The sequence below is a fragment of the Fistularia commersonii genome, chromosome 4 (assembly GCF_037954325.1).
Source record: "Fistularia commersonii isolate RoL2024-O1a breed Wild chromosome 4, RoL_Fcom_v1.0, whole genome shotgun sequence".
Classification (NCBI taxonomy): domain Eukaryota; kingdom Metazoa; phylum Chordata; class Actinopteri; order Syngnathiformes; family Fistulariidae; genus Fistularia; species Fistularia commersonii.
Window position 1 is genome coordinate 5,464,614 of NC_141287.1, and position 20,893 is coordinate 5,485,506.

The 20,893-nt window shown below is 45.1% G+C and overlaps 1 protein-coding gene and 1 long non-coding RNA gene across 2 annotated transcripts; one reads left to right on the top strand and one right to left on the bottom strand.

Annotated features, from left to right (window-relative positions):
• Positions 1-1,747: 1,747 nt before the first annotated feature.
• On the bottom strand, positions 1,748-11,109 carry tnfsf11 (TNF superfamily member 11). Its single transcript, XM_086144855.1, has 4 exons — positions 9,439-11,109; positions 7,587-7,622; positions 4,576-4,702; positions 1,748-3,662 (listed from the first exon to the last, which is right to left on the bottom strand). Exons 1-4 carry the CDS (start codon positions 9,637-9,639, stop codon positions 3,223-3,225), a joined length of 804 nt encoding a protein of 267 aa, XP_086000981.1. The 5' UTR covers positions 9,640-11,109; the 3' UTR covers positions 1,748-3,222.
• Positions 9,729-12,410, top strand: LOC147234473 (uncharacterized). Its single transcript, XR_015106013.1, has 2 exons — positions 9,729-9,908; positions 11,451-12,410. It is a non-coding gene; the product is annotated as an uncharacterized LOC147234473 (long non-coding RNA).
• Positions 12,411-20,893: the final 8,483 nt, after the last annotated feature.

The window sequence follows — 20,893 nt, forward strand, 5'->3', positions numbered from 1 at the left end:
TGCACTCAATTTCCTTGTAACCGCAGAGTCTCGTAAAGTTTGATAATGGTCTGAAGTTCTACATTGATGCCTTTTAGAAGTTTTGGGGGGAAAATACCCTTATATTCTTTCCAACAAATTACTTTGTTTTCCTAAACCATGGGCTCCACCCCTTTTTTGAGTGCCAGAGTGAGGATTCTGAAACAACGTCTGGTGGAGATGGAGCATCATAAAACGACGTGAAGTGGACGGCATGAGTAACGTCCCGCAGCCATTCCGCTGAAGTTCATCTATAAAAAGGAGTTTCTTTTTAAACGTGTCAGCAATCAACTTTATGTCGGTAATAGAAGTTTAGATCCATACCTGCTTTGACAATGACTGGACCATTGCTTTTTATTACCTCAGACTTATGTGTTTGTACAGATGGGAGCAATAATACAAACCAGCAAGGTCTCTTGTGCCAAATGGGCCTATATGATATACTGTACCATCAAACACAGCCAGTAAGTGAAGCTCCTTTGTCTCTGTATGTGCGCTAATATAATTTGCTTGCCGTCTTTGACTTTGGGCACACGTTCAGGTCGGAGGTACCGCGAGTGCCAAGTTTCCCATAATATTTTCTGACACTACACATTTTTGTGCTTTCGTCAAAGATCTAAGGCTACAAGTTACTTCAAAAGGCTGCATGGGCACCGTGCCGTGACTTTTAATTGCAACATTAAGCCGGCCCCCATGACCCCCACATAAAAAAAAACAAAAAAAAAACTATGTGACTGATATTTTTGTGTGTAAAAACGCCACTTTATAATCAGAAAAATATTGCTCTGATTGAAAACTTGGAAATGTTTGACACAAGGTGGCTCTGATTTTGATTGGATTCAAATTTTTTAATCAAACTTGGGACTGCTAAGTATTTGTGATGTCCTTAATGACTCTCAATGATCCTCTTCTGACAATGGTTTTGAAGAGAAAATTTCAGGCAGTATTTTGCAAACACATATCCGGTGTCAAACCCCGCACACACATAAACCTGAAAAAATAAGCTCACGATCCAGCTGTAATAAAGTTGGTTTTTTTTTTCTTAATTATGTAATATTAGACTTAGGGGAAATGTTAATGGGTGTACTTTTTCATTTGCATTACACTGAACTCTGAGCAGCTTTTCTGAGTCACTATTTCTATGCAACCAGTGAGCGCGGATTCTTTTTCGTTAAGGTTTTCACACTCCGACCATCCAACGCAATATCTGGCACTTGAAAATGTCAAAACAAATCGAAAACAAATCGGCTCGTTATGCACCTAAGCCAAGTGCTTTTTTTTTCCCCGAAACCGAGATTTCATTTCAAACCCGCTACAGTTTGAACAAGGAGCTGTGAGCTGTGTGAGGTCCCGGTGTTCAGCCGCTGTCATTTTAGGGCCACATGCTGGTGTACACCCAAAGCCAGACAATAGGGAAATTGTTTGGCTTCGGATCCAACACCGAACGGCATCGCTCACACATGCCGTGGGGCCTCACGGGAAACCCATCGCTGCAGTTATCAAAATACCTTACGCCCCAGAAATACTCGTCATTACTCCCATTCCATGAAGTCTGTTTCTTGTTTATACCGCAGGTCACTCTGTGTTCTGGTCCAAAAGTCTGCTGTGAGTTAGCAGCACTGTAGCAATAGCGGGCAGTTTCCCCTATACAGCCTATCTCTGTAATGAGTTGGTGGGTTGCTCCGACCAGGACCGAAGAACAGCATGACTTCAGCCTTTGGCTGTGACCGTGTTGAATTTTCCGATGATTATAGGGTTTTTCAAACAGCACTTCACAATGGAACTGCAGCCGGGGTGGTCGATTTTACGGGGTCACCTAATCCCGCGGTTTAATTGTCCTCGCTGTGAGGCGTGAATCAGGTCATGTCAATACACATGAAACGCTGTTAAAAAAGTATTTGTTTTATTAAAACATACACACACATAAATAAAAAAACAAACATATTAAAAAAAAACAAAAAAAAAAAAAAACAGTGATCGGGAAAAAATACCTATCAGATGAGACCAAATGAAGATTTTACAGGTTTGCTACAATCTTGTAAAATAAACAATATATCCATATTGCTTTTGGCTAGGCAAGTGCACACAGAATTGTCAAACTCAAGATACATAAATATAGAATTAAAAATGAAGCCCCTGTGTTTTAATAAAAAAGCATTTCTAATATTTCCTCTAAGTGCTGTATAATAAATGTCATACAGACATAAAATATTAACAATTTTTTACAGCTGAAAGGTCACTTAAACAATGACCCGTCTCTGTATTTCTATAGCTAATAAATAAATATTTAGTGCATATTCCCATTTACCTCACTAAAGAGCCAAATGAAAAACAAAAATTTAAGTTAAAGATGAACCAAACTCAGTTTGGTTCTTCTGGTTAAAGAAGACAAGAGTCTATTCATGTCATTAATGGCCAGACAGTCCAGCTATCTGTATTGCTTGTTGATTGTCAAAAACATAACCAACAGATGTCACTTCCTCCATAGTTAAAAAAGACGTTGTCTTGTAATCACCTTCGGCAAAGCAGACCAAGCATTATATTTCATTCGCAGCAAACCGGAAAACGGAGCACACTCGTGCACTTCTGTCCAACAGGCTATGTAAATAAAAAAAAAAAAAAAAAAGCAATGTTGTCCGAGTCAAACGGAGTCTTCCATCGTAGCGCTTTTCCACAGCTCTGATGAGCACGCCATGTTCACACTGACAAAAAAAAAAAAAGAAAAACTCTCGGGAAAACATTTACGCATTCAGTGTTGTGGTTCAGGAGAAGGTCTGTGACTGTTGTTATTTTAATCCTGTGATAATCTGTTAAGTACAACCAGATGCTGTATCAGCTTTGATATCGTCGTGATGAATCCCCTTTCTCTGAACTTTTGGCCATCAGAACACGCTACTAAGTTGCTCCCTTGTGGTTTGTTTAATTAACGCGTACACAAATTTCTTTGTTTACGTCTGAAATGTTGTAATCTTAAAGAGAAATGATTGAAAAATCCAGTGCTGGTCTGGGAATTGTAGGGAGCTGTGTGTGGTTTCATGGTAACTCAAGGTTCATAATCGACTCAAAGGCTATTTGGTGAAGAGCAGTTTAAAAAAACAAACAATAAAACGAAACAAAAACACATGCGCAAACAATTATAAATCACTAACAGTGGTTCTTTGGCATCAATGTTCAGTAGCATGTCCGCTCCCTACGTGAAAAATTTCAGTTACCCAATTTTATGGCCCCGAAATATGTCCCTTCTCCCTCCGGGTCCAGCATCCAAGCATTGGACACGTTGACAAACAGGGCGTCCCCCTCCTCCAGTCGGACCCCCCGGCCCTGCTGGGCGCAGTACATGTTATAACTGGTGTTGTTCCAGCGCATCGTGCTGCCCGTCTTCATCAGCACCACGGCCTTGCTGTTCTGCTTGATGCTCTCCTGGTAGACGTACTGGATGAGCTGCGTGTTGCTAACATCCACTTGTGTGACCCCGACCGGACTGCTGTCCTCTGGCACATACTTGTAGTAGCGGAAGCAGGTCTTGGCGTAAACGTAGTAGAAGCCGGACTCCATCACTAGGAGTTTTCCCTTTTGGTAGCCCATCCTGTGGCGGTAGCCGTGCACCTCATCCCAGTCAATGGTGATGGCCTTTGGCTCGCCTTCTGCACAGGAACGAGAGTGACGTCAATCAAAAGAAGCTGTAGAATATCTTCTAATTGAGTTTGTTTTATAGCAAATCATACGGAGATGTCATTAATTAGCTGCTACTCATAAGGTACATCCTAAATTCCAATTGGTAGTATGTCGTGGCAAAAGTGACACGGAGCTCCAGGCAGGAGATTTTATTAGTCAGATGGGCGGCAGGACGTGTCCACAACACTAAACTCTGGATTTGGCAGCATTTGGATTACGGTTTTTCGCACTTGCATGTTGTTCTTTCTCCGGTTTCGCATAATTTGCTTCATTTGGCATCACTTGCAAATAAACGACTTCCTCAGCGGCGGTTATTTGCGTTTCGGTCCGGACTCGTGATAAACTTATCTCGAAACAAACTCCGAATCCACCGGGGAAAGCCTCAGGTTTAATGGTTAGCTCAAGAATGCTTTATCAGCAGCTTTCACTGATGTTCAATTGTAGACATAAACCACTAGGTACACACTCGCGCATGAAAATGCCCCAATTTTGTGTTATTATTGCCTTAGTGCAGATCTGAAGAAGTATTTACGCAATTTAGTACAAGCAGTCTGACTGATGATTGAAGCGCCGTCTGTTCTATCTTCCACATCTACTCATAGCAGAAGGCCGACCGCAATACAAATGATGATATGATGCTTCTATACGAGAGCGCGGTACATACATGAGGTGACTGTACAGAAACATAGTGAATGAAGGTAGAAAATAAAATGTCATTCAGCAAATTACAAAAAAAAATGAAGAAATAACACACTGAGAAATGTATGCTATTTCCAATTTCCCACTTAAAATGCATCGACAGCGCATTCCAAAACGTTCATTTGGGTGCGGCTGTGTAATCTTGCATCACTTGGATGGAAACAATAACGGAGCTGGACTCACTCTTAGAAAACTCCTGATGTGCTCTGATGGGTAAATGAGCAGACGGCAGGTTCTCTTTTGGGGTTTTGCATCGCCTGTTTTTCCTGGTGTCTCGCAGCGCGTTCAGCACCGGCTCTGTCTGCACTTCCTGTTGATGGGTGGGAGAAGGGAAGGGGTGGGAGTGGGAGTGGGAGTGGGTGTTGGGGGGGACAGGCAAAAGCAAGTCAACCAAAAATCAAGACTTTTCCTCGTTTAGATTTACACAGGCGCCGGTAAAAAGCCACCCACATTCAAGTCCTCTAAGACTTTCTATTACATCAAGAATGTGTCGTTTCCCCCCTTCATTTATGGAGTTGCGTTGTGTGTGTGTGTGTGTGTGTGTGTGTGTGTGTGTGAGGGCAGTGGAAGACAGTAGGTGTGTGAGAGACTTTGTGTCTCTCTCTGTAGTATCTATCATCTTTGGCTGTACTGCTCGCTTCTTATTACAGCCGTTGTTGTTCTTGGGGCCAGAGGCTGTGACAGGGAGGCCTCTCGGTGAGTTTAAACTTTCAGGGAGATTGTGCTTCTCGCGGATTTGGCACAAACACTTTTTGGACTGGATTCAGCCCAGAGTGCTGATTCTATTCAAGGTCGATGACGCCGCCGTCCACAGTCTAAGCTGGGCTGTCCTCCTCAGGCAAGACACAGCATATACACTGTCTTGCCTGACAGAGTGTTCAAGGAAAACATGGTTTCCAAGCAAGTAAACAGTTACTCCTCTGGAGCTGCCAACACTCTCACAGATCTGGCAGTAAAATATGAGGCATGATTGTTTTGTTTTCTGCCTTTATCTACAATCTCATAATCATAACAATGTGGTATTTTAGCAAAGGTACAACTTTAGGCGAAACTCTGTGAATTATTATTTTAATATGAGTATTAACTACGATGGACATGATTAATGAGTATAATTACACGTAATCCAAAAAACCAGGTTGCGTTGCCTCGGGGTAATTTAAGTTGTTTTGTCATTTCAGCCATACAGTAATCCCTGGTATGTTGGCAGTCATCTCATCCCATCTCTGATCCAATTTCTGATAATGAAAGGAGGAAATGAAAGGAAGTGTTGAAATGGATAGCATTTTTTCATAAATGGCTATTTCTACAGAAACATGCACAGCGCCCCGCGGGTTAGATAAAAAAAAAAAAACAACAACCACGCACATACAAACCATATATATTAATGTATTGATCCATAAAACAACAGTTTTCAGTGCGGCACCTGTACTGAGTTCACATTACTGGAAAGCAGGTTTTGACCGCCGGGGTCGTCCAGAATCTGTGAAACTCTCAAACCTAATATTAGCACAGTCTGTCCACCAGAAATGATCCGCCGTGGCGTCTGCAACGTCTCGGAAGACAACAGACGTAAACTGTGCCGCACCGCAACTACAAACTCAGCGTGAACACCCTCCCGATTGTCTGCGCGACGAGAGATCCAGCTTTATTTGTGGTGAAACCACATTATACCTCTTTAACCAGATGGGGGGGGGGGGGGATATTTAAATATAATGGCAGCAGTTTGGCAGCTTCTTGAATAAAATTGCGGATCGGCTCCGCTCACTAGGAGTTTCTTCAAGGAGGCACATCTGCCTCCGAATATAAATCCAGATGGGGCAAGAGCGTGATCGCACATGCTTTGTTCCACACTTCCACAATGCACGCGGGGCCAAGACCCTTTAAACACACACCACATATATCATCTACCCGCTTTTATGTTGACAAGCGGTCTCAGAGATGCAGCACCGGAACAGACAGAAATGATCTCGCTCAAAGCTTGACCGCCGAATCGAAGTGTCTTCTCGTGTTTCCGCCCCCCGTCGCTCACATCGCTTTCCGTTCGGATCCCTGCGCACCGTAAACATTCAAATCGCCGGCCGCGTCTGACTCGCGCATTGTCGCCGCCACTCAAGACCACATCAACCCCCGGCCCGGAGGGAGGTCAAGCCTGCGCATTCTGTCCCGCATCAAAAAGGGCCGGAAGCTAAATTGAACGGAGACGCCTGTCTGACACCCCCCCGACTAGTCGGCAGGGTCGCGCGGCGCTCGCTGCGGGCGCTGGAGCGTCGGTCGAGTGGACCTGCCGCCCCTTCCTTCCTCGGTGCGCTCCGTGGGAAACAGCCCGGGGGGTTGGAGGCTGGGGGGGAGGGTGGGGGGGTTACAATGAGCCGCTCAGTCCAAAGCGGGCTGGGTGGTTTGTCTCCACCAGGAATACCGAAGGCAAACACAAATATATAATTTCAAAGGAAATTAAAGCATTACATGTAACCAAACACCTAGTGAGGCAAAACAGGCCCTTTTATTCTGTGTTCTTTTACTGCCCGGACAGTTTTTCATTTCGCTCAGTGAAACGTGCCAAAAATCCGGCAGTGGCTCCCAAACTGTAAAATAATATGAGGTCAACAAATTAAGAACTCTTTCTTTTACAGCTGCCTCAAGCTATTGACTACCTCGGGTACCTTCTATCGCTAATGACTAGCCAGTCAGAGCGTAAATAAATGTTTTGATCTGCTTTTAAACCAAGCCGCAGAGAAATCATGACCCCTCTCACATTTGGTTTTATCCCGCTTCGTTGACCGAAAAAAAAAAACAAAAAAAAAAAAACAGAAAAAAAACATCAGGATCTCGTTGACAATTTGACTTTATGGATCTTTATCGCTTTTTTTTTTTTTTTGTTAACACTCAAACTCATCTCCCTGCTTGACACCACCAGAAGGAAATGCTTGGTATGCTTTCGAACATTTGAGATGCGGATTAAAGTTGGCCTCGGAGACGTTATTCTTGGCTCCGATTCCCTTTGTGAAAACATGCGAAGGCTTATCGGCGCAAAGCCTTGACCGACAAAGAACTGTCAATGTTTTGTAACGCAATGACCGAGATGTATAATATCCTGGCAGGGGAGAGACCTGCAGCGTACGTGAGCGCGCCACCGGAAAGTCAGTGAGTTTGTTGTTTTGCCATGTCATCTGGGGTCGCCGAGGGTTTAAACTCACCTCTATGGGCTGATGCGGGCCTGTGGTCAAATCTACCTGTAGACGGAAACAGACGTGCAGAGGTTAGAGCCGTCAACATACAAACATTACGCCATCTCTAAAAAAACCTGTAATGACAGCATTTCCCTTCCAGGGGTGGGTGGAGGATTTTTTTTTTTTTTACATTTACAGGAAGAGGCAGCAGTTCAGCTTGTATGAGTGTGTGCTTGTTTGGGGGGTGGGGGGGCTAATTTCCTCACAATGCATTCCACTGTAGCGGGTGAAAGTCAAAGTAATTTGGAGGTGTTTAGGCTTCATATTTGAATCCGGGGAGTATTTTTAAAGTCATGCAGCTCAGCACATTCCTCTGTTGGCACGGCACGTGCAGCTTCCAGCTCGCCCCGACATCTCCTGGAAGTCTTACAGGTGGTGTGGGCAGATGAGCGAGCCAAACTCCGGTCCACACACACACACACACACACACGCACGCACGCACACAACTGACTCACACGAAAAGTGCAACCATATGCAGCTGTCACCAACTACAGAATGGGCCGAGCGTTCGTCCAAAAGCGCTGTGACCAAAGCCGAGTATTCGAGGAACGCTTCAATCACGACAGATCCGCACCACCCCATCCCACCCCACCCGCCGGCACGTAAAACCACGCGTGCACGGATGAGGACATGCAATAACACCCATAAAATGAATTAGCCTCTTTCTTTCCTGTATCTAATTTGTTTGATCCCTAGACTTTTCCCCTCCCGTCGCCCTTCCAGCACACAACAACCTACTGCGTGTGTGTGTGCGTGTGTGTGTGTGCCAGAGACAAACCAAAGAAAGTTAAATTACAGGCACTGAACATTTCACGGGAAAAGGGAAAAGACAGACGCTCTCCAGGTGAACTCAGAGCATCCTGACACAGCCGACATGTGGTTCTGCTCTCTCGGCTTGTTGGAACATGACAATTTCTCAACTCCAAAATGTGATAAAGTTACAAAAACAATTGCGGGCTCAGTGTAAATGTTATTTTACAGGAATACAGAAACGTAGGCTAGGAGACATCTCGAGATCTGACATAGGGCAACAGGCCATGAAGGGATCTAAGTATTTTGATATTATCTGTGACTTGTATACTGTCAGAGCAGCAGCAGCGAGTTATAACATCCAGATTCCTTCTTGAGCTCTGCCAGACTCCCTCCAAGCCACTCTGCTTACTCTCCACAGCTTGTGACACGTATAAATTACAAATAGAACCCCCCCCCACACACACACACACATACGCAGCATGCAAACATGCATTTGAAGAATAACACTCCAGTGAAAACATCTGGGGTTTTTTTGTGTGTGTGTGTTTTTTTTTATATATTTTTGTTTTTCAACAAGACATCCGGCGAGAACTTGCCATTTTTCTATTTGATTCTCGGAAGGCAGAAGATGTTATCTCTTGAAAATCACGCTTCGAATGGAGTTCTCTGAGAATAAAAAAAAAAAAAAAATCCTCTGCGTGGAAAGTTTGCACCAGAGGTGTGTGAGATGCTATCTGCACCGACAACCCGGCGTCGCCTTTTTTTTTTTTTTTTTTTTTTTTGCGGGTAAAACGGAGGGTGAAGGCTTGTCCTCTTCCTCTGACACTTCCACGACTTGCATCCGCTTCACTTCCAAACCGCCTGCTTTATTACATAATAAAATTGCGCAACCCCCCATGACACTTGGGTCGTTTTTTTAACAACATCGTTACGGTTTATAAATACAGTACACGAAAGTGCGGTGCGCCGCTACAGCGCGTATTACGGTAAGCAATGAAACACATGAAACCGGATCGATCGCTTTCTTTTCTTTTTTTTTTTTTTTTTTTTTTTTTTTTCAACTTACCTCTTGCAAGTAACCGGTCAGGTGCAATAAGATCGCCACGCTGGAAGCCACCTGAAGCAATCCCATAACGGCGAGGGTCCCGAAAAGCAGCGGCCGGTAAGTGGGCTCCGAGCTCTGCACCGGGTGGAAGCGGTGCTGCCCCGCTTCCATGTCCACGGTGTTCCGCAGGTAGCCTCTGTACTCGCCGTGGGTAGCTGCCATGATGCGTGTGTGTGCGTGTGTGTGTGTGTGTGTGTGTGTGCACGCGCGTGCGTGTGTGCGCGCGTCTGCGTGATCTGCCCCGGGGTCAGGTCCCAGACTCACTGCGAGGGAAGGAAAAAAAACCGAGAGAGTCTCCGAGAGTCTGCAAGATCTGCGGTGGGAGGAGGAGGAGGAGGAGGAAGGGGGGGCCGGGAGATCAGCCAATCACAGAGAGCTCCGGGTTCGAGAGACGAAAAGTGATGTGCGCGATCGACGTGGACGCACGACAGGTAAAGCGGCCCCTTTATGGCTCCGGAGGCCCTTAACAGAAACACATTTAACACGTGATCCACCCCCTCCGCAAGTCCACACCCCCCGGTCTCTGCCTCTGCCGTCGTCAGGATCCAACAGGAAGACGGACCGACTTTTTTTTTTAATTTTTTTTTTTTTTTTTGTAATCTTTTTTACTGCCATCAGTTTGTAAAGCAACACTGGAAAACTCACGCATTAAGTCATTTCGTTTCTTTTCCTCTTGACTGCTCCCTCCGGGAGGAATCGCCGCCTCCGACTAAACCTCTCTTCTTGCACGCCGACTAACTTCTTGCCCTCTTTCAAACGCGGCCATAAATCTCCGCTCTTCCAGCCCCGCCATCCTTCTACTATTGTCTTTACGATCCCTCCTCGGTCACTACGGCTTTAACTCCAAAGCATCTCATCGGCGCCGTCCCTCTTACGGACTCGTTTCCGATCCTCTCCGGTTCTCGTCGCCCCCCATGAGAACCGCGGCGTCTTCATCTCCTACCTGTCTTTTCCTCAACGCCGCTGTCTCCGAACTGCACAGCATCGCCGGTCTCTCCGCTGTCTTCTCCACCTTTCCTTTCATTGTGGCTGATTCTTTTTTATCACACTTTTTTCCAGCTGTTCCAACCCGTTTGCACCCATTTCTTCACCCCAAAGGAAGTCATACTTGAACTATATATTTGTAAAAATCCTGATAGCTGAGTGAGAAATGCACATGAGGGCCTTCTAAAGATGATCATATTTTTTTTAGATTTTCAAGAAAACACAAAAAAACAAGCCATAAATTGATTTAGAAAAAAAAAAAGGCAAAAAATGACTTTAAAGTTTTAAAACGCTGACGATATGTAGAACTTAAAACTGTTTTCATTGAAATAACGTGCAGGGGGGCTACAGGATGACACGCGGATATTTCACAACCCCCCCCCCCTCGAATCATTCGTATGATTCGATCTGTTCCTGTCTCATGAATGTTTGGAAAGCAGAAGAAATGAGATCATTTTCATCCCCCGTTGGAGTGAAAGAGCGGGGACCGGAGCAGAAGTGGACCGCCTCGGGCCAAAGACTCCTTCGAGCCACACAATGAAAGGATAATAAGAGTTGAAAAGTGACCACCCACTTATTCTGGAAGTCTGGAAGATTCCCTTTCATTTCCTGAATAGACTTTTTCAGAAAATCCTTATGTAAATGGACCCCTTCAGAGCCCTTTTTTTAATAATTTTTTTTTTTTTTTTTAAAGGAGCAAAATGTCAGCTTTAACCGGCGATACTCAAACAAGAGCGCATAGGTGTTTTCATGAATCCGTTAGGAATGATCTCCGTTAGTCCGGTCGGACGCTGCCCAGCGGGCGATTAAATCGGTAATATTTGCCAACACAAACACGTGCCACTTGTAATTGTTTCAGTGTAGTATCAGAGATTTGCGGCGGGAGAAAAAAAAAAGTCGCAATCCGTGGCCAAGGCGCAGATGGTTTGTTCTTTCGGTCTGAGGGCTGTATGTATTTATTTGTACTTTGGGTGATGTTCTTTTTCCAGAGACGAGGAACTCCGAAGAGGGAGGAAGAGCCAGAGCTCAGAGGACGTGTCCCCACGTCAACTTGAAAAATCCGTCACCTTCAGCAGGGATACGGGGAGGAGTCTGCCCCGATCCTGTGATTAGCCTGAGGATTTCACATGCGTCAAATATTTCTGGTCAAATTGGGTTTGTAGATTAATCAAAGTCCATTTTAGTTAGGGGTCCGGCTTAAACCTTATCTGTGAAATCAGCCAAAGAAGATTTATGGCTCGATCAAACCAAAGAATTCAGGAGAAAAATCCGATTTGAGCGAGTCAGTGTCTGTTCCAAGACGGTGACCGTAATTCCTGGAAAAGTGAAATAACTACCATAGTTATTCTGCTTTTTATTTCGTCTCTTAAGCAAACTTGGTCTAATTGTAAGCGTTTACGCGCTAGCTAATGACGTCGGTAAGAAAATGTTTAAGGACTCTATGTACAGAATCAGATTTGTGATCAGCTTCCGATACGTTTACGTTACGGCTTCTCGTTCAAGGTCGTAGCATAAATTGAAATTTCTAAAAGTGCCCGATCGCAATGAAATCCATCCGACCTTTTATAACAGTCCCCCCCCCCCCCAAAAAAAAGAAGAACAAAGTGAGATGGGAGGGGACACCGTATCTCTTCGCTTACGATGTAAAACGCGACAGTGATGGATGAGCCGAGGAATTGGAAGGAGCGTAGTGTTGTGTTTCGCGGAGACATGACTGCATGAAGATATTCCGGACCTCGTCGTCACCATCGACAGCTTTCAGACCATGACTCAGGCGGACAGGAATAAATCCTCCAGACAAAAAAAGAAAAAAAGAGGTGGTGGGCTTGACACTTTTATTAATACCAGATGGTGCCATCCCGGTCACATTACAGTGAAAAGAGCCTTTCTACAGCCCAGACATTTAACCGTTTGCCACGGGCCTCACTTTCTACGACACGTTTCTCTCCGACCGAGTTGCGGTCGTCGTTTATGCCCTCCTGCATCGGGACCGGCGATCCGGCGTGATGTGATCTACTCTGTTACCACGGACCTCCGGAAACATCCCGCGTTTTGAGAAATTATAGGGCGACAAATTAATTTCCCCAGTGAAGATCATGAGAATTGTATTTAGTTTTCAAACCATAATTTAATTTCGTTGATAAATAATTGGCTGTCAGTGCCAGTTAATGATTTGGAGCCGTGAGAAGTTTGAGAAGTCATATTCAGACATGTCGGATCATACGTCAGTGTGACGCTGAATATTGTCCCGGGCTGGGCCGCAGTACCACACTTCACCACCGGGCATCGCTATATCTCACACTCTGCTCCTTTTAAGACTCCCATCGGATGGTACTGCTTTTAACTTATAAACATGACACGAAATAAGTATTTGAGAAACACATCGCAAAAACCATCAAGCATCATAGAAGTAACTGACATTGGTTGGTTATCTCCTCAAAGATGTTGCCCTCTTGCTGAAAAATTCCTGGATATTTGGTACTTTTAGCTGTTTCTTTTCTCTAACTTGTTTTCTTCTACTTCACTGAGAAAGCAAGACTATAATCGACTAAAAATTTCCACTCTGACATAGAGGTCAAAGGCCGATACCAAAATCTGACAACAATTTATCTGTCGAGTCACACGTGCGTTTCTTCGGCCGCAATTTCCCCCAAAAAAGCCGTGTTACGTGAATCGTCCGATGATGCATCTCGCTATCTTAATAAGAAAATACCATTCCTGACCTGCTGGTGGAACACAGGTCTCACCGCATTATGCATGATGGAATAACACAAACAAACTTTGTTTATAATGGTTCAACCTCTTGATTGCAAAATCTGATCTCAGTCTACCCAACATGTTGAACAATAAAATTTCCACACCTAGGAGACATTTCAGAGTTGTTGTGTTTTAATTTATGAGGCATTCCAGTAATAGGTTGTGGTTTATAATTCTTAAACTCCCAATATTTCAAAAGTCTTCACTGCACATGAAGTCACAGTAGAATTAATTCGAATGGCTCGATTCCCCTTTGCAGTTTTTGCTTTCTGGCAAACAATCATTTATTCAAACAAGATTTGGTCCCCTTAATAGTGTTTAACCCCCTTTAAAATCTAAATTTTGTTTGTGTCTCCATATCTAGTTTTCCCACAGTTCTATCATTATCCCTTCATATTGAAAAATAAAAAAACGCCATAGATGCAGAACTATTTTATTTTGATAAAACTTAACAAGATCTTCTCCACGACACATTTCTCAGTCTTACAACAGCCACGCAAACGACCCGGCCTGTATTAATATTTAAATATGATTTAATGATTATGACTGGTATTGTCCAGAACCTAGCAGACCCTTTAGCCATGTGGCAAAAACACAAGGAATATGATGATATAGCTTTTATTGATTTTTCATTTCTGAACTTTATGTTTAGTGATCTCTGTAGTTTGCCACGAAACTACCTTATTGACAAGTCGTTAACAGTTAATAAGCGTATCCTTTTGCTTGCGATGGGACTTGTAGATATTTGTCATACTCACCACTTTGGATTTATCATCTTTTTCTACCAAACAAGTCAGAAAAAGTCAAAATAATTTCATTAAGTAATCATTTCATTATTTCTAATTTCATTCATTCAAATATTTCATTAAGATGTAATATCCCAAGCAACGAGGACACCAAATAAAATGCACTAATTGAAAACAAAAGCTCCTATTGGGGGTTAATTATACGACAAACCAAACAAAGGACGTTTTCCTCGGCCTTCGCCTGTTGTCACAACATTTCAGACAATATTTATTTCTTTTGTGGCAACAAAGAATGGTAAATGGTAGCGACATGTTGCTTGGTTGATAAGAGTAAAAATCTCTTCAATTTATAAAACGGGGCTTTAGCCGTCCCGCGTGTTAAATAGTCTTACGCTACAGTCAAGCTACGTATGAATTTGAAATTTGTGGACAGAAATGAGGTCATGGCTGCTTTAGCACCTGCGATTGCTATGAAAACATTCAAACCGGGGCTACTCGGCCCGTCCCATTTATCCATTGGCTAACGTTTTACTTGTAGAACAATCGGTTGGAAGACATAATGTAAACAAATGTAAAGTGAATGTGAGTCACACCAGTTTCATCACAAATGTTGCCCATTACTTTACCGTGACGACATTATCATCATAACAGTGACCACCCTGCGAAGGGCTTGCCATGTTTAACCGACAAAAACAAGGATGTGTCTTTGTTTTCTATTTCTGCATGAATGGAAAATACAAGGAACTTGAGCCGTCTGCCTCAGCTAGAGCTTAAAAAAAAACGAAAAAAAAAAGAAACCACGCAAATACAAGTTGATACTGTTAATTCCTTCTCATCTTTCATTCTAATCCACCTCATTACAGATGAGTGTCCACAGACCCTGCGACGTCCCACATCGCGGCCGCTGCAGCATCTAATCTTGGCAGTGGCTGCCGTTGGCCCAGAGAGTGACCTCCCTCACCTCTCCTGTTTTTCCAGTGCCAGCAGAACAACAGTGTAGTATTTGAAAACCCAGCAGAAAATGCATCTCGTTCAGGAACCGGAGTTATTTTAGGCAGAAGCAGTGACAATGGAAAGGCGGGTGGTTGTAGTGGGTTGGGTGAGTTTGCAAAATCCGAGCAAATTTCTGGGTGCCAGAGCGGTTCATGGGAGAAGGCTGGCTTTTTCATACGTGCCCCCCCTCCGAGCCCCTTAAACCCATCAAACCTCATGGCGCTACAATCATTTAATACTCCATCATTATGGGCTCTCTGACTTCGTAAAACCACACACATGAGTTTGGTTATGTTGTAGTGCGACCGCATTCCCCATTTACTATTACTCTCATTTTCACTAAGCTAAGCTGCCACTGTTCATGTTTTGCTTCTTAACACCCGGGCTAGAGTCCCCTGCTGCCCCCCCTCCATCGCCTACCTCCGCCTTTCCCAGTGAACCCACCAAGGATACGGGGCTTATCGTTTTCCATTTAGAGCCGGCGTCACAGCTCCTGCGCTGGAATTCGGCCGTGCCTCGGCAAGGTGCTCTTTCGTTGCCGCGCCGTGAGAACCTGCGTTAGACCGCGGCTTTCTGGTGCCCTCAGCTATTTCCTCCAGGAGTGGGTAGCTTAGCGCTGCATCGGAGCAGGCGAGCTGTACGTCTAACGCTCCGGGTTGCGTTTGTGTCAGGTTTTTCCTCGAGCGTGCACGTATGTGCGGCGATATGTGTGTCAAAAAGAACCAGTGTCTGGCCGGCGTCCACGCCTCGGTGTTTTTCTGTGTACAGGCCGCCAGAGAGTGGAACCCGATGCTACTTCAGATGATGACGGATGGCCAAAAGCCCTCAAGCTGAAGGGGGGGGGACACACACATAAAAATGCCCATATACTGTAGCTGGATGCAAAGATAAAACTTGAGACACGGTGTTTATCTTTTCCACTGGCCAACTGCTGCTTTGTTATGAGCAACTGATTAGCTCCGGTTTTTAAAGAGCATTCCTTGTTAACCATGCCCCCGCGTTGGCCCTGACGCTAAACTCAACAACCTCACACTTGCCCGTGAACGCCAACGCCTGCATTTTGTTCTGTCTGAGGTATCGGGGTCAGGAGTGACGGTTCAGGGTTCACAGACAGACCGTGGAGTCACATCGAGGAGGGCCCGGTCAGTCCGGTCCTTCCCATGACTATTTCAGCTTCAAAGCAACCAGCATGATTCCACTGGATTCAGCCTGTTTTGAAACCAGAAGGGTAGAAATGCATAAATTATGGAAGCCAAATATCAGGAAATGGTTCAGTTTCTTCTGGCGTAAGAATATAATGGCACGGATCCTGGAAACAGCTGTTATATTAGTGCTTGATTAGCTGAGCAGTTTGAAATGATAACATGCCTTCCCAGGATTCCTCACACATGAAAAGACCGTCGCAGGCCGAAGATATAACAAGCGGAATTTTTCCACTGTTTTTGGCCACTTTTATCTGATTGAGAGGCTGCTTATAAGACTCATGAAGCGCAACACATTCTCCCACATCCTCTGCGGTGAGGTGGTTACTCCAAGTCTTCAATAAAATACACACGCTTCGCCTTTGCGACTGTCTCCCTACCTCCTTAAAATGTCTTACGCCGCCGCCTCCATGGCAACCTCAGTGTTTACACCCCGCCCTACCCCCCGCTTCCTCCTCTTCTCTTGTCACATCACACCAGCCGGTGGTTTTTATCAAAACATCACATAAGAAAAGAAAATTGGAGAGATGATCAGCCCAAACAGGGATATTCCAGACCATTAGGCAGATCCTGTTTCAGTTAATGTGTGTGGGTTGAAGAGTGTGGGAGAGTTGAGGTGAACACTGGTAGACTATCAAAGCGGCCACTTCTGGACTGTGTGGAGGGAGTAAAATGATAAGTGTTCACAACAGTGGCGATTGCATTGGCACCAAATATCTATTTCCTATAAATGAGACGACTTTTTGAGACTCCCGGTGCCGCCTGGATATCCCGGGGATTGGCGACGCATGGGAACAAACCACACACACTCTGTGTGACTACCGTCACCGGAGACAGAAGGGAATTGAATCAAATGCAGAACCCCAAGAGGAAGCAGTTTTTTCTTCTTTTTCTCTACGTTGTACTTACTGTCAGGAACAAAACTGCTTTCTCATTTAACAGATGACTGGAGAAATAAGCAGCGTGCAGGTATTGCTTTTTTTGACATGGGTGTTTTCATGCTTCACAACGCCTGCATGGTGAGCCTGAGCTTTCTTGATTTTAGCATTAGCATTCACACGAAGGGCAAGGGTGTTGCTTTTTTTTTTCCTCCTCGCTCTGCTCTGCTACACGCCTTTGCGGACGCATGAGCATCACGCGTCAATGCGGGACTCTTGTGACTGCTTACGGCAAATAAAGCCCCTCCCATCCCAAAGGATTGTACTTGTGTTGTGAGGGATTTTCATTTATTCACTCATTCATTATTATCTATATTGCTAATACTGCACTAAGGGTCAGGAGGGATAATTGTAATTTGTGAATACTATCATCCATCATCCTTGAACATTGCTTTCTGAGGACATCATTCATTCATTCAATTATTCATTATTTACTGTTTATCCTGCTGCTGTCATTAGGCAATAATGTCACCCCGGAATGGTCGCCGGTTGATCGCAGGATCACATATAGACATGCAACCATTCACTCGCTCATTCACAGGTCTGGACAATCTACCGTCTCCAAGCAATGAGCCTACCGATTGTTTTTTTTGGCTCTGGGAGGAAACCGGAGAACCCAGAGGAAACCCAGGATCGAACCACGCAGCTTCTTGCCGCGCAAACCACCGTGCCGAGGAATAATCAAAGGAAAAGGTGACGGCCGTTCCAACAAAAGGAGAACTGCATCTGATACGAGGCTGCAGTTCACACAGGGCTTTGTGCTGTGCACGCTGTGTGGGCACGAGGCTGCAAAAAACATAGAGAGTCAGCAGGACGCAAACTTCACTTGCTCAAAACACGTCCCTCCCCCACCCGGAGCTCAACATACATGCCCAAAGTTGAACTGCGAGTCTGTCATCGCTCCCTGCGCCCACATCCTCTCACCCTTGGCTTCTTCCTCTGAGCTGCCCCGCTTCCGCTCTCACTCTCATCTCCGTCTTACATCACAGACAGCCTTCTGTGTCCGTACATAAAAAAGATTTCATTCTCGCGTTTTTGCCGTAACTGTGGGAATCAAAAGATTTTTCCCAGTGACGGAGCAGGGAAACGGCGGCGATCCTACATGCGTTCCGCTTCGGGGTCGGCCTCGGTTCATGCCAGGGAGCGCATCCTGTGGGATTCTGAGACTGGGTGAGATGCCAGCCCGATGTGGAAGCCGTGCATGCGCAGGGTGCGGTTTTGGCCGGCGGGGTGCACGTGAGCGAATCAGTCGAGCGGGTCTTGGATGACTTCCTCCGCTCCGGTCGACTACTAACATCTCGCTTCAATCAGGTCTGGAAATCCAGTTCCTTCGAAGCGGGAGGGGGGGAGGGGGCGCGGGCAGGTCGGATCATGACATCAGCAGGTCAGGTCTCTGCTTGGTAATTTCAGGATCTCCCCCGGCGTGACCTCTACTTCCTCTCTGAGATCACATCGCAGCGCCTCAGACTCAGACCACATAGTCATCATCCAGGTGGGTGTGGGGGAAACACAATGAGGTCATTAAGAGAGAAAATTTGTCAAGATGTTTTCCTCCCGCTCGACCGTTTCCTCATTCATGTGTCCGTCACAGCACAACTTACGCACAAACCTGAGTTAATAAAGGAGTGGGTGGAAGCAGGCGGAGGATGAAAGGAGACACAACACAGGGTGAGGCCGCCTCTGTTTGGTTAAACAGCGAAAAATCTGCGCGTCCTGTTTTTTGGCCCTCCAGGTTGTTTTGTGAGTCAGACAGACTCACAACCCCTGCGTTCACAGCTAAAACAGATTATTTATCACGTTACTAGGTTTACACCGGGATCCGACTGCTGTTTTCGATCACCAAAGAGTCAAAACAGAGCCGTCCGTTCGGGGGAACATTAGCGGCCCCTCTTGACTTCGACATTTCCACTCCACCCACTGGTGTCTTATTCGATCTTGCCGTATCGCTTTCGGACGAATGTAAATTTCGCCGCGATTCAGATATTCCTGCTGTCGTAAACTCTTATCTCTCGCTACCACCTTTCACCGGCCTCATAATGCCTTAGCTCCCACGCCGATGGATTTCCTCATGCCAGGCCCTAAGTTGTTTTGAGAGATGAATTTTCAGAGGTGCCGCCCGGTAGCTCATGCGTTCTGAACGACTGTTTCCAACTCCCGTAGTGACTCCGTGGGATTTTTTTCACTTAGCTCAGCCTCAGTCACAAAGTCAACACTCTAAGGAAGTCCACTACTGCTCCCGTTGCCATGGTGACGGATATCACCGGATATCTATTATGTTTCAACTGCAGTGATTCCCAATCTGGTCGTTTTGCAGTTCCCAGGCTGGACTCAAGCAGGCAGGGAGGTTGAAGTTGTTATCGGACGGATGGGAAGTTCACTTCCTGCAAGGGGGAGTCACATCTCATGTATTTCAATCGCACATTTGAATATGAACTGTGAGAAAAATTAGACACCTGTAGAGATTTTGGCAATGGACCAGGACAAATCAGTCCCAGGACCTGCATGACCTCAGGGGTCGGGAGTTCAAGGGGTTAAAGGTCGAATGAGAAAAGAGGAACGCTAGAAAATTGCGTTTCGTGGCACGGGACCAGAAATGGGGACAGATTGCAGCAGCGGTCAAAACTTGGGGTTGGCGATGCCAGGCTTTTAATTCATAACGGAAGCGAAAACATGATGAGGATACAGGTACCAAAAGGCTGAAACAGACACGCGGGGAGTAGAGATGGCCTGAAACTTGGCTGAGCGGCGGTGGGAAACACAGCGCAGAAAGCTCCGGGAATTCTAGACAGAGCTAAAACGTAGCTGAAGTTATGTTACAAAGAGATCTGGAGAGCAGGGAGTCGATCGAAAGAGAAGACGGAGTACCGATAAACTAACAAGACGCAGGCAGGGAGAGTGAGCCAGTTCAGTTCTCGTCTAAGTACCCCTCACAATATCTCTGCCGTGGCAGGATCATGCGATAAAGAGTTAAAATAAAACAAGCATGGATAAATGCCAACGAAGAATCAACTCTGCAAAAGAAATACTTCCGGAAAATGTTAAAGGAGGCCAGAAGGCTGAAAAAGTACAAACTCAATGAGCATAGTAAGTCCATATTCCCAAAAGTTCAATGAAAAGTCATTGGTCCAAACAGGATGGTAGCTAAGCAACCATTCAGCTGTTCTTGGCAGACAAAAAAAAAAACTCAGTTTGTTATTACCATGAGTAACAGTATATTCCAGCATCTTCAACACTATAAGGCCTAAAAATACACATATGTCGGGTGTAATAAGAATGTTTTTAAACGTTGCCACAAGGGACAAGGGATTAAGGTGTAACCTATTAAATAAGGATTCAAAAGATATGGCTAAAAATTGTAAATACATTTAATTTTTGTTTTTGATTTTTATTATCATGTCGAATGGCAAAAGCAACGCTCAAGTCACTGTTATGTTAAAAAAATATATAACACATCCCACAAGTGGAAGAAGTGCAGAGGTGTAGTCCTGTGACGGGAAGGTGGATCTGGGCTTGCAGTGTCGCACTGACCCCCAAAAAACAACTACAGACATAACAGGGAGACGGACCAAGTAAACAACGGAGTATTTTGCTCCGCAGTTTGGGGGGTCAAGAAATCCAAGATTCAGTCAGAGTTGTGAAATGATGTCAGTGCTCCCTTTGTGAAGGGGACGAAAACAACCTCCACCTAAAAACAAATGATCGCAACTCCCCAAAAGACAAACGAATTTCCGCATTTGAGTGCATGTGGCCGTGGAAGCGGCTGATAATTCTTCATGCATGAGTACAGTAGGTCATC

Bases quoted from the DNA above. Each gene is read 5' to 3' on its own strand.
- tnfsf11 (XM_086144855.1), bottom strand. From the start codon at position 9,639: ATGGCAGCTACCCACGGCGAGTACAGAGGCTACCTGCGGAACACCGTG. The intron at 4,703-7,586 runs GTGAGTTTAAAC...ACCCATCAACAG, and splicing joins GCCCGCATCAGCCCATAGAG to GAAGTGCAGACAGAGCCGGT. The intron at 3,663-4,575 runs GTGAGTCCAGCT...GTTCCTGTGCAG, and splicing joins ACATCAGGAGTTTTCTAAGA to AAGGCGAGCCAAAGGCCATC.